General features: G+C 37.5%; 1 protein-coding gene across 1 annotated transcript in view; it reads right to left on the bottom strand.

The window, feature by feature from the left end:
- CSMD1 (CUB and Sushi multiple domains 1) overlaps positions 1-13,582 on the bottom strand; it is a 1,841,590-nt gene that overhangs the window by 505,704 nt on the left and 1,322,304 nt on the right. The window contains exon 7 of the mRNA XM_060184943.1: positions 10,880-10,957. Within this exon, the coding sequence (XP_060040926.1) occupies positions 10,880-10,957 (78 nt within the window). The remainder of the gene's footprint in view (positions 1-10,879; positions 10,958-13,582) is intronic.

The following is a 13,582-nucleotide window of genomic DNA, read 5'->3' as shown; positions in this document are numbered from 1 at the left end:
TAACCCACTGCACTACCACCCGACTCCCCATTTTCATAAGTTAAATTATCATATTTTAAGATTAATTTGAATTTCTTTTTTTTAAATATTTATTTTATTTATTTATTCCCTTTTGTTGCCCTTGTTGTTTTATTGTTGTAGTTATTATTGTTGTTGTCGTTGTTGGATAGGACAGAGAGAAATGGAGAGAGGAGGGGAAGACAGAGAGGAGGAGAGAAAGATAGACACCTGCAGACCTGCTTCACCGCCTGTGAAGCCACTCCCCTGCAGGTGGAGAGCCGGGGTTCGAACCGGGATCCTTATGCCGTAATTTGAATTTCTATGAAAACAGTTAGTTGTGGGATTACGAATAAGAATAATGTACCAGAATCCGTACCTTCTACTCAAAGGCAAAGGAAATTTCAGAATTTGTTGTGTAAGTAGATCATGGGTTCTGATAAAGGCATATACCCTTTGAACAGTGACGATGCTACTTCATCTCTCCCATGCTTATAAGATGGTGGTGCCAATGTTACCAGGTCATTCTGATTTTACAAGAAACTAACATCTGTGTTCTGTAAGACAATGCTTCATAAGGAAAGACTGATTCCACAAAATTCTCTTTGAAGATGAAAAGATAAGTTACAGATTGGAGGGCTCTGGGCAGTGGCACACCAGGTTGCGCACATATTACCATGAGCAAGGACCTGTCTGTATTCAAGTTCTCGCTCCACACTTGCAGGTGGGGAAGCTTCATGACAAGTGAAACAGATATGCAGGCATTTGCCTTTCTTTCTCCTTCTCTGACACCCTCTCCTCTTTCAGCTTCTTTCTGTCTTATCATATATATAAAAAATAAATGAAACAAAGAGAAAAAAGGGGGGTGGGAAAGGCTGCCAGGAGCAGTGGCTTGATAATACAGGCACTGAGCCTCAGTGATAACCCTGGTGGCCAAAAAAAAGTTATGGACTGAAAGAAAATATTTTCAAACCACATGTTTGGCTTAGGACTAGTGTCTATATTTCAAGAGCCTCACAACTCAACTGGAAAAAAACTCAGAATGTAAACAAACCAGATGAACTTGGATTTCATTGGAGGCAATAAACAGATGGCAGACAAGCATAGGCAATGTTGTTTTGTATCGTTAGCCGTGAAGGAAATGCAAATCTAGACCATATGAGATATCACTGCCTACCTATCAGAATAGGTAATTTTTAAAAAAAAATGATAATGATTTATTGGTGATTATGCTGAAAAACAGTGTCACACAGGCACTATTTGAAGGTATATAACATAGCAAGTCTGGAAACTATAGTTTCAAATAAAACTGAACATATATTTGCAATTTGATATGTCAACTACACCTGTGGATATATCAAGAGAAATGATAACCCAGTTCATACAAAAAATCATGTATTGCACAATGCTTATAGCATTTTTATTCATAATATCCTAAGCTGGAAGCAGGTCCGTATCTTTCATCTGGTTAGTGAGTGAACAAACTTGTTCATCCAGGTCTGGGAGCACCAAGAGTTCTAATAAAGCAGAGTATTGGTAGGTACACCTGGTAGAGTTTATACATTACCATAGATGAGGACCCCCTCTCTCCAATTCCTCACCTACAAGGGGAAGTTTCACATGCAGTGCATCAGGTACCCCCCTCTCTCTCTCTCTCTCTTGTTCTGTCTCTTCCTCTATGTCTCTGTCTCTATCAGGAAAAAAAGAGGGGGAACTAATGTCTTCCAGGAATGGTAGGTTCGTAGTACAGAGTACACACATTAAATCCCAGTGATAACTCTGTGTCAAACAAAGGATAAAGTAGATGTTGAGATGATTTGGAGATTCTGCAGGGCAAAGGCATATATGTGAGTCTCCAGAAGTCACTGATTAGGGTCGGTTTTCCAGACTCCCTGAGTCTGCTTGCATGATAGAGTTGCAATCATGAGGTTTTTAATTTTTTTCTGAATAACCTGCTCTTTTAATCTTAATAAACATGTTGCACTTCTCTCTTTATCTTTTCTCAAATAACCCACAACAGCCCTAAGGTCTACTCTCCTTAGGTCAGTGTAGTTATCAGAACAGTTACCATTAGGTCAAAGTCACTTCATTAGGCCATAAATGTCTCACTCAGAGAGGCAAACTGGCTTCTCCCTAAAAAATGCAAGCCAACTGCAATTTTATGATACTGTAATTCCATAAAAGGCAACAGAAGGATTTAATCTGAAAATAATTTCAGTTTTATGCTTAAGCCTTTAAAATTTATTTTAAGCAAGAAGATGCTACTCAGGAAACATGCTTTTTTTTTTTTTTCCTGAAATACCTCTCTGTGTTCTGCATACTTCTTGATTTTTACTTTTTCCTATCTGTCTATATTGAAGCTAATTAATTTAGCTCCCTGTGTAACAGAATGGAAGGCTTTAGTTTAACTCACAAGGAAGCTACTTTGATTAACTAGTTTAATCTTTAGAGTTTCTGATTGATGTTACTTACTAACAAACAATTGATCATATGAGATAATTTAATTACACAAAATAGAGGTTCACTCTCCTGGTTGCTACTAGAATTATTTTCTCTATGTTGATAGCCAAACACCAATTTTCTCACAGTTCTCCAGTGTGCCGGAACTTCTTGCATCCAATTATAGAGGGTGATTCAGTTATTTTATTACATTTTATAAAAACACATGTGATATGATGAGCTTCTAAAATACATAAATGATGGGGATGCTGACATTTTTTTCCCTGAACTTTCTGTATCCTCTTTCCCATTTGTTTTTTGTAATAAAAGAATGCATCCTCTGGTCTTTCATAAAGTGACGCATTTCTTTCTGTTATTCAGTTATGCATTGTAATAATATGCTAATGCCAATTGAGAAACTTTTTACATGGGCAGGGGTAGATATCAAAATGGTTATGCAAAGAGACTTTCACACCTGAGGCTCTGAAGTCTCAGGTTATCTCCCACAACACTATAAGCCAAAGCTGATCAGTGCTTGGTAAAAATAATAATAATAAATAAGTAAATAAATAAATAAATAATTGCATTTTACTTTCTACTAGGAATAGAATTTGACTATTGGTAAACTAATCTAGCTGTTTTATAAACAAATGTCTAGATTTATTTATATACTACATAGAATATATTATCACGTTCCTGATTATTTAAAAAATTATACATGTAGGTAATGTGTTAAATAATCGATGAAACACCTAGATCCTCTTCTAGTTACCAGTGATGCTATATTTCCCAGTGTAACCAAACAGCAGCTCCCTTCACAGCAAGGTTTTCCATAGCTTTTTAAAAGATATTTTAGCTCCTGCAGTGACAAAAACCTATTTAGAGACTGCAAGCATAATTTACTTAACTGATTTATGAAGCAATTTACACTATCTAGTCTCTAATGCTATAGAGTCCTGGATCTTTGTTAAGAAAACAAGGATCTTTAACAATTGCAAATTTCCATATTATTACATTTTATGATGGAACGAAGTAGATTGGGGGCAATTATCTCTCTTGTTTTATTAAGCCTTTATACAACTGTTAGAGGTTAATGAGTGTATTATTTTTCTGACTGTCAAAATCTGCTTCCAAGCAAGATCTAGAGCTCTTTCTTAGTCCCAGAAACCTAGTCCAGAGAAGAACAGGCAAGTTTTTTTTCTGTAGTTGTAGTCATATTATGAAACACTATTGTCTACTACCATTCAAATATATCATGCTCTAATCATACAGCAATGATGCCGATCAAAACCCAAACTGGAAAATGCTGCAGCATTTCCAGAAATTTAATAGTAAGCCTAGAAACAATAACATTATTATCACAAAACAAAATGCTGACTTTTTTGTAGATGGAAAAATAAAACATTTTAGTTATGGGTTAATAGTTACCTGGGAAATCTCAGATTGAGCAAATGCCATTTGGCAACTACTAGAACAGAGTTCTTGAGGTTGAGAAAATTAGCATCTAGAAATAATAGGACTAAGGGATGTGGAGTGACTTCTGCTCCTTAAATGACCTTATCTTGGAAGTCATGGAAAGTGAGTCAGTTGAGCTGCTCACCAGTCTTCTCTCCTTTGCCCCATTTTACCTCCCACTTTGCAGCTGTGAATGATGAAGCACTTTGATGAGCAGCAGAGCTTCACTCATTCTACAAACTAACTTGTTCTCTCATCCATTCAGGAACAAAGAGGCCTGCTCAACAATGTAATGAGGTAAAATTAGTCTTACAGAGATCTTCCTGACCTGGTGAAGCAAAGAATTAATAGAGATAACGAGACAATTTCACTAACAGTCTCCTTCGTTTTCTTACAGAAACCTGAAGAAATGTTTTGTCCCTTGGTTTTCAGGCTTTCTTTCATGCTGTAGATAGAATGATTCAGGAGCTGTTTTCCAAATAAGAAAAATCACTAGGATGCTTTGTCTGTGCATGTTATTCCTTTCAATCAACATTCATGGTTTCCTTTTTCTTTTCTCTTAGCTTCAACAAATCCCTGTTTATAAAGAGAGGATTGGATAGGGCAATCTTCTCTCCTGGACTGAATCCATATTGGGTGATTATTCTAAACATAGAGGCTAACATAAGGGAAATAAACTGTGCAAAAAAATCAGATCAGCCCATTTTCCCTTTTAGTATACTGAAATAGATGCAAAAAGAATACAACACAGGAATATATTCCATTTGAATACTGTGGATAATAGCAATTATAGTGGTAGGGAAAAAATGAAGAATGACCCAGGCAGATGGTAAAAAAAAAAAAAAACAATTGTAATAATATATATTCTAGATAATGTACTAACCAGCTATACTATGCTAGAAATAGCTCTAAAACTTATTATTACATTTTAACTATAAAGTAGTTAAGATGTCATCTTGCAATATCATTTTGAAAAAGCTAGAAAAATTTTAGAATATTTCCTTCCAAATACTTACATTTGAGAAAAAAGAAAAGCCAGAAAAAAAAAATGAAATGACTTAGTGTCATTAGAAAAAACAATTTAAGAGTCAGGTGGTAGTGCAGTGGGTTAAGCGCAGGTGGCGCCAAGCGCAAGGAACTGCATAAGGTTCCTGGTTTGAGCCCCTGGCTCCCCACCTGCAGGGGAGTCACTTCACAGGCACTGAAGCAGGTCTGCAGGTGCCTATCTTTCTCTCCCCACTCTGTCTTCCCCTCCTCTCTCCATTTCTCTCTGTCCTATCTAACAATGACAACAACAATAATAACGTACAACAATAAAACAACAAGGGCAACAAAAGGGAATAGATACAATAAATAAATAAATAAATAAATACTTAAAAAAGAAAAGACAACATTCAATCAATTGTTTTTTTATTACCAGAACTGTCTATCTGTCAACCTGGAATGAATATCATTCTGTTTTGCTTCAGGTATTTTTCAAGGTAGAAAAAAAAAACTGATTGCCCTTAGAAGCACAAGGAAATGAAATGAACAGTTTATAGTTGGAAGTAAAGGGATTCTAAGGTCATTTACTTCATAATGTTCTGTTGTTATTTTCTCCCAAGGGTTTATAAGGCAACACATTCCACTTTTGCACAATTCTTTATTCGGCTTTTTATTAAATAATGATGCTGAACCAAATGCCCTCTCCTGCTTGGCTATAAAATGTCATGAGTGCAAAATACTCAACACACAGCATGTGCTCTCAATTCATCTGAGTGAATTGCAACAAATCAATAATGAATTTGTAAAGGCATTTGTCTCTAACTTTACATGGGGAAAACATTCTCCAGCTAGAAAGCAACATCTGGGGATTCTGTTTATCATCTTGTTTTACTTTGGAGTTAGAAGGCATTCACAGATTACCCAACATATTGATTGTCACACTTAAATAGCTACTATTTTATAAGAAGGATAATAATAAACTATAGCTATATTTATCATCTTTTAAAAGATAGCAACAGTTCAATAATTCCTTGACACTAAGATGGTTCAACCTCAGAATTAAGAAAAACTTAGCACTGCTCACTAATGAACAGGAGATTTGCATGCATTCCACACCTCCTTTCTACTGGAATACTTCAGAATAAATAAAAACAGAGCACTAGGCAGAATTATAAAACTTACTATTTGTAACAATTATTAATGAGACTGCCAAAAATATATGAATCTTTACATTCCAAATGTTAGTATTGGAACTTGCCCTCACTATAGAGAAGAGTTAGAATGAATCTGCAGGCTTCAATTATCCTTGACCTTTGGAATGAACTTAATGCAGACTAAATACTCAATCTATTACTTAGGGTAAATTGAAATAAATAATCAGGCTAGGCAAAGAGACTGATTTTATTATTTCAGAGCAATATTCTCTCTTTTCCTTCTTCTCTCTCTCTCTCCCCGCCTCTCTCCCTCTCCCTCTCTTAGAGAGGTTTTGATTAAAAATTAAATTGAAAATGTGTTAAGAACAACTTTATCTAACAAGTTAGAGGACCTGGAAGAAATGGAAATGTTCCTTCCAAAATTGAACCAAGAGGAACTAGAAAATGTGAACAGGCCAATCACAGCCAAAGAAATTGAAACAGTTATCAAGAACCTTCTCAACAATAAAAGTTCATAACCAGATGGTTTTATAAATGAATTCTACAAAACCTTCAAGGAAGAGTTAATACCTATACATTTAAAGCTATTCCAAAATACTGAAGACACAAGAATACTTCCGTTGACATGGGTATTGTGTATTGCACCAAAGTAAAGGACTCTGGGCTGTGTGTGTGTGTGTGGGGGGGGGGGGGTTTGGATCCTGAAACCTGATGTGGAGGAGGACTTAGGCTGAGAGTAAGACTGTTTTGCAGAAAACTAAGAAATTTTACACATGTACCAACAACCGTATTTACTGTAAACCATTAATACCTCCAATTAAAAAAATATGTTAAGGTAGCATTTCACTTTGTGGTTCATCAAAAGCCTAGATCTTCTATGACTTATACTAGATTCTAATGGAAACAGAAGAACCTCAGGAGGAGAATTTGAAAGTGAATGAGAGAGGGGGGGTGGATAGAGGCAAAGAGAGATTGATAAATCAAATTCCACTGAGGAAAGTAAAAGGGAGAATGTGTAAGGTTTTGGTTCCAGCATAAAAAGAAATCTCTGTTTTTCTTGTCTTCATTTATTTAGTATGTAAATACTAAGTGTTCATGGCTGGACTGTCAGGATGAATGGGGAAGCAGGGTGGGCCATGTGGATGTGAAGGAGAACCGGATTTATTTACAGGGAGCTCATCTGAATCATATGTGCAGTGGAGGAAGTTAGAGGGGGAAAGTACAAGCTGAACAGGTGAGGGAATATGGTGTAAAGAGGTTGGCATAGGACTGTGAATGCATTCAGAAAGAGAGACATAATTCCTCTTTAAGATGAGATAGGCAGGAGTTTGATTTTAATCTCTGTACCATCCACTGTGTATCTGATACTCCTCTGAAATCTACAAGTTACATCAAATCTATATCTGCTCTTGTTACATCCACAATCATGTGAGTAATAGGTATGTTGTATAGTGGCTCCTGGAGGCTGCTATCAATACACTTTTGAGTGGCCTGTTTCTTTTATGCATTTACTAAGAATTCACCTTGATGCTTGGACCATGGTTTTAAGGTCTTAATTCAAAAGAAATTAGCTCAGACTCACTATAGAAAGAATCCTGTCATTTCTATTGTTTTGGTTTTAATTAGAGACATGTTTTGGTAGAGTTTCACCTTGTAGTTCACCTAAAGCTTGAATATTCTGTGATCTTACATTAGATTCTCAAAGTAACAGATTCACCTCAAGAGATGAATTGGCAGCAAGATCACTTACAAGGGTCATTTGCAGCAGAAAGGGTATATATGTCCCAGGAAGAGTGCACTATCTTGGGAATAGTGGCACGAGAGCAATTTTCACCTATCTTGCTGGGAGCAACTAGAGATATAGCAGTTCTGAAATGCAGAGTGAAAGGGCAATCTAGCCAGCTCCCTGGAAGAAGAGCTGTAGCCTTTGTACTGGGACCTTGGAGATGAGTTTGCAGGCAGGCAAAGCACCTCTGTCCAACCAATTGGCATCCAGGCTGGCAAAATCCAGCTCTCACCCAGCAGAAGCCCTTAGATCTATAGCAAACTCAGCAGGGTTTCTAAGTGATTAGGGTTGAGTGCCTCCCAAAGCACTACTTTAGAGTGAATGCCATGTTTCTGACTCTGGGAAAAGAAAGTCCAAAAGACATATGAGAAACTGTGAATTCCAAACAAAATGCCTGGGTGTTAACAGAGGGCAATATAACATGTCATGAGACCCCAGGCTAAGCAGGGTTTTAAAATGTATTTATTTACATACTTATTACCTCCAGGGTTATCACTGGGGCTTTTACAAGGTATAGGGACAGGTGGTATTGCACCTGGTTGAGTGCACGTTAAAATGCACAAGGACCCAGATTTGAGCCCCAGGTCCCCACTTAGAAGGGAAAAGCTTCATAAGTGGTGAAACTGCCGCTGGTGTCTCGCTCTTTCCCTCTCTACCCCCCTTCCTCTCAATTTCTGACTGTCTCCATCCAATAAATAAAGATGATAAAAAATTAAAAAGAGATATTAGAAGGTATAATACCATATCACATCCACCACCAAAGTTCTGCGATACTGCCACCCTTCACTTCCTACCCCCTATCATAACCACTGTAGTTCTCACGAACTTTCAGAGACATTGGGCCACTTTTCTTTTCTTTTCTTTTCTTCCCTTTCCTTTTCTTTTCTCTTCTTTCCTTTCTTTTCCTTTCCTTTTCTTTTTTCTTCTGTCTTTCCCTTTTTTTTGCAGTCCATGAAAGCATGCAGTCCATGCTTTCAATTCATCATATTCCTTATATTTATTTATTGCAGAGAATTATTCTTGTGCATCTGCAATTTCACTGCTCTCAGTCACTTTCTTTATCCAGATAGGGAGAGAGAAAGAGACATCCCATCACAGGAGCTTCCCTCAATGGTAGATCACTTCCCATATGGAGCCATAGATCAAACCTGGACTGTGTGTATGGCAAGGCACTACCCTGTGAGTTCTTTCTCTACCTCATCTCCCAATCTGCCTTTTTTTCTTTCTACTTATCCATCAAAAGTTCTTAATTTTTGCAGGCTCATTGTGGACATTGTATGCTGGATTTGACCTCAATGAAAAAGTTGAGGAATCCCAGAGAAACCAAGAATAAGAAGTTTACCAATAACTCAGTTTATCTACATAATAAACGTGATTTATTATTGTACAAATGATAAAACTTGACTTGAATATAAGATGAAAATGTTCATAGTTATTGAATCCTTGTCTCTAACTTCAAAACCCATGTTCTTTTCTGTATGGAACACTTAATTTTGTTTTCCCCATCACACCTTCTGTGTCAGTAGCATATCTAAATTTATTACATTGATGATTTTTACAAGGTTCACTTTGACTTCTATTCCTCATTTTCTGTAATGATTAATTCCTATTTCTGGTCAAAAAATAGTTTAATACTGTTGGAAGAAAGGGGTAAAGCACATTTTAATAAAGAATGAGTAGTTAGGTATTTGTCAATCCTGCTCAAGTAAAGAGTCATTCTCCTTACAAAGAGCTTCTTTGTGAATGCTAAAACTAACACTGTTCGTGATGTCTAATCAATCTAGCAGGCCTGAAATAGATCGGATGCAAAGGCTCCCCAGATATGAGGTTCTATTTAACTGTGTATCATTTCTGCAAGGTTCTTAGTCATTAAAAATAATCAGTTTCTAATTATTACAAATGCTTTTGATTCTCACTCTGCTCAACATCCTGAACTAAAAAACAACAGTAACAAAATAGTAAAGCTTCTTTTTCAAAAAGCCTCTTCCTTTTCTTCTGCATTCCTCTATCTTATTTCTCCCTTCAATTGGTTTCTGTTTCTTCTGAGACTAGGTAGATTTGAAAACTGACTCTAGTAATCAAGCAGAAATTGGAATGTCAACATTTACAACGAAATTGTTCAGAGTTTAAGCAGCCTACCTGTTGGAGACTGAAAAGCCTACATTTCCAATCATGGATGGGCAGAATGGAACAAAGAATGAAACACTGTTTTCCACTAGGTGTCTGTCATAGCAGAGGGTACTTAGCTATGGGTCTCAAAAGTCTGTAAAGAACAGACTACTCTGACTTGGTAATTGTGCCTAGTGATTCATCTGATCACTGAAACCAGCTGAAAGCCATGGGACTGGACCCCTTTACTTATCTCACTGACCACTGTACTTTTTCCTTTTCCCATATAAATCACAGACCTGTGGTTGTGAGGTAATAACATTGTCTTGAGGGAAAAGCATTTGTTGTGTTCTTAAGACATGAGTTGCCAGCACCTGAAAATAAGATGTTTTTCTTCATACGAACCCTTACTTTGTGAATTAATTGAAATTCTTAGCTGTGAGCATCAAACCTTAGCATTTGGTAATAACATTTTCATGTTTTCTTTGGAGCAAGCAGACAATGCCCTGAAAGGCGTTATAGTCCTCAAGCCATGACAATCAAGAATAACCTAATAGGCAGTTGATGAGATTAGACTTCTATGCCTTCAACATTAACTGATTTGTATGAGAGTTTGCTGGAATGAAGAAAGAAATTGTGGTTCATGCACAGAAAAACAGAACATGGGTTCAAGAACAGTATGGAATATTGAACCTCAGATGGCAACCCATAAGGAAAAAGAAGGAAGATAGATGTGGGAGACATTCAAAAGGTACAACAAGAGAACATTGTTCCTCAACTATGTGAAGTCAGTGAATATCTTTTCTCCCAGAAAATTTTCTTTGAGGCAGGGGTGCAGAAAATGACAGAGATAAAATGAGACAAACAGTTCCTTGAATTACTTTAGAAGCTCCCTTGTCCTTAGAGCTTCCCTCTAATTGACTTAATGGATCCTCATAGAGACAGAAATACTTACAAACAGAGTTTTTGTGACTGCTGTCCTTGCTGGGTAGCATCTTGACACCTCTTGACTTCAATTCAATAGCCTTTTTAACTGGAAGAAAATAAATAAATAAAGGCATTAGCAGTGAAACTCCATGCAATATCCTAACATAATATTTTTCCTAATAGTGTTTCTAGTCATAAGTGCTTCCCCACCAGTGTGCCCCAAAATGGGACACAGACTCAGAGATTAATAAAGCCCATAAAATGAAGCAGAAAAGTAAGTGATTAATTAATGCAAGTCTATCCAATAGCAAGTTTTCTTTAAAAAAGTATAATTAGCTTCTCTCCCCAAAGCATTCAGAGCAAATTTTCAGAAGATTCTAAACATAATTTGTAAATTAATCTACATACTTTTCTCCTTAACACCCTCCTCTTAACTGTATTTCATGGAATTGAAAAGTTTCCTACTGTAATGATCCACTTTTTCCAGTGAACTATCAGAATTCATTTTGTTTGCAGGGCATACAGTCATTTTATTATACATTCAGGTTCAGCAGAAAGTATATAGTCCTGGAAGTTCAGAGACAGTCCTGAGTCCTGAGCTGCAGTCTCCCTTTTGACGTTTTCTGAAGTCTCAAACCCCAGTCTTATTTTTTTTTCTGATCAGTTAAATCAAGAACTTGGGTGCTAAGCAAACAATTTTCCCCATTATTTTTCTTCCTGCTCTTGGCATATAATACAAAATAGAACGAAGTAGTTGGCATTTGCTCTGGAGTAGTTCCAATCTCCCCTTTAATGTTTGGTACGAGGTTTACTTTGTCAAACAACTTCAATGTCTTGCTGTAAAATGTAAAAATCAGAGGGTATCTCTTTTTTTTTAATATTTATTTTATTTATTTATTCCCTTTGTTGCCCTTGTTGTTTTATTGTTGTAGTTATTATTGTTGTTGTCGTTGGATAGGACAGAGAGAAATGGGGAGAGGAGGGGAAGACAGAGAGGAGGAGAGAAAGACACCTGCAGACCTGCTTCACCGCCTGTGAAGCGACTCCCCTGCAGGTGGGGAGCCGGGGCTCAAACTGGGATCCTTATGCCGGTCCTTGTGCTTTGCGCCACCTGCGCTTAACCCTCTGCTCTACAGCCTGACTCCCCAGAGGGTATCTCTTATGGGACTCTTCTTACGAAGGCAGAGTTTCTCTGAACACAACTGTCAGGGAGACACAACCATTCTGAGGACATGGCTTTTCTTTCTTGGAAGCCAGTTTTCCCCCTTTTTACCTTCTATTTTATTTGATAAGCAAAGAGAAATTGAGAGTTGCAAGGACATAGAGGAGAAAGGAAGATAGACACCTGCAGACCTGCTTCACTGTTCTTTTAAGAGTCCCCCCCCACACACACATATCTGGGGAGGGGGTGCTAAAATCCAAGTCATTGGACATAGTAATTTGAGCACTCAATCAGATGTGCCTCCTCCCCATCTCAGGACATGGCTTGTACATTCTGGTCCCTATTTCCTGCAGAATGCATCTAACATATACCAACTTTCATTCAAATCCCCCTATTCTGCCAGAGTCCAGGTAGATAGATAGATAGATAGACAGATAGATAGATAGACGGTAAATTTTCTTGTGGATGGTTCTCAAGGAATCAGGAGCCTGTCCAATATTGTTATTCCCAACAAATAACTGACCTAAGATGTGGTTGATTGAATATGTGTGAATGAACATGTGTGGTCTGCGCATATGTGGATTTTTAGTGATGGTACTTGATGTATTGATGCATTGTGACTTCAAAAGCAATGAAAATAACAAATGGAAAAGGGAAGCACTGATAGTAGGGGAAGAAACTCTGGGAATATCATTTGAGCATCTTTTGGAACCTTGCTCCATTTGTTCAAAAGCCTGGAAGAAGATGCTCCCTTTCTGAGCCTCCAGGAAATGATTTGCAAAGCAACTTAATAGCATGTGTAGGTCCTTTCAGACTGGGCAGGACCTACTGCCAATAGTTCCTGTTAACAATAAATTCTGCAACAACCGTACCTTTACTGCTTTTGTAAACTCTCTGGCACTTCTGACCTGTGCTCAGGGAGCCGGCCTCACTTGGATGACAGAGCACAGGAAGAAAGATTCATGGTATTTGTAGACAGTTCTTTTACACAAAGAATAAGAACAGATTTCTCTCCCTTGACTTGTGGAGAAGCTGAAATGGTTCTTGGAGGTATGCATGTAAGCTGAACTCTGGAAGGTGATTTCTCAGGGTAGAATTGTAAAGCCTTCAGAAACATATACTATTCATAGGAGCCAGAGGTGAAGATCTAGCTGTGCAGCTTTGAACTTGGGGTGCTAGGCCAGGATCGGAACATTCTCCTTTTCTCTATTCTCTGCAGGCCCTTCCAACAGATGCTATTTTACTGGTGAGCCTCTGAAGTCCAGAATTTTTCTCCTGTTTTAAAACACCTCTGTTTTCCTCAAACAGAGTTGCCTTGGCAATATACTGGGGTGTGGAGTTGGGGGTGCATGGGAACTGATTCAGCAACCTCTCTAGCCAGGCTAGAGATTTTTTATAATTAATACAGAACTATCCTAGAGATGGCCTAGAGGTTAACTGGCCTGGATGGACTGACTTCATCATTTTCACTTTGGTTTTGAAAATCAGACAGTACAGAGTATTCACGTGACCTAGGGAGATATTTAAATACAGAAATCTTTTATTTTATTGAAGCTGATCTACAGTTTC

This window comes from Erinaceus europaeus, chromosome 2 (assembly GCF_950295315.1).
Source record: "Erinaceus europaeus chromosome 2, mEriEur2.1, whole genome shotgun sequence".
Classification (NCBI taxonomy): Eukaryota; Metazoa; Chordata; class Mammalia; order Eulipotyphla; family Erinaceidae; genus Erinaceus; species Erinaceus europaeus.
The sequence above is the reverse complement of the archived record's forward strand: the minus strand, read 5'-3'. Positions and strand labels throughout refer to the sequence as shown.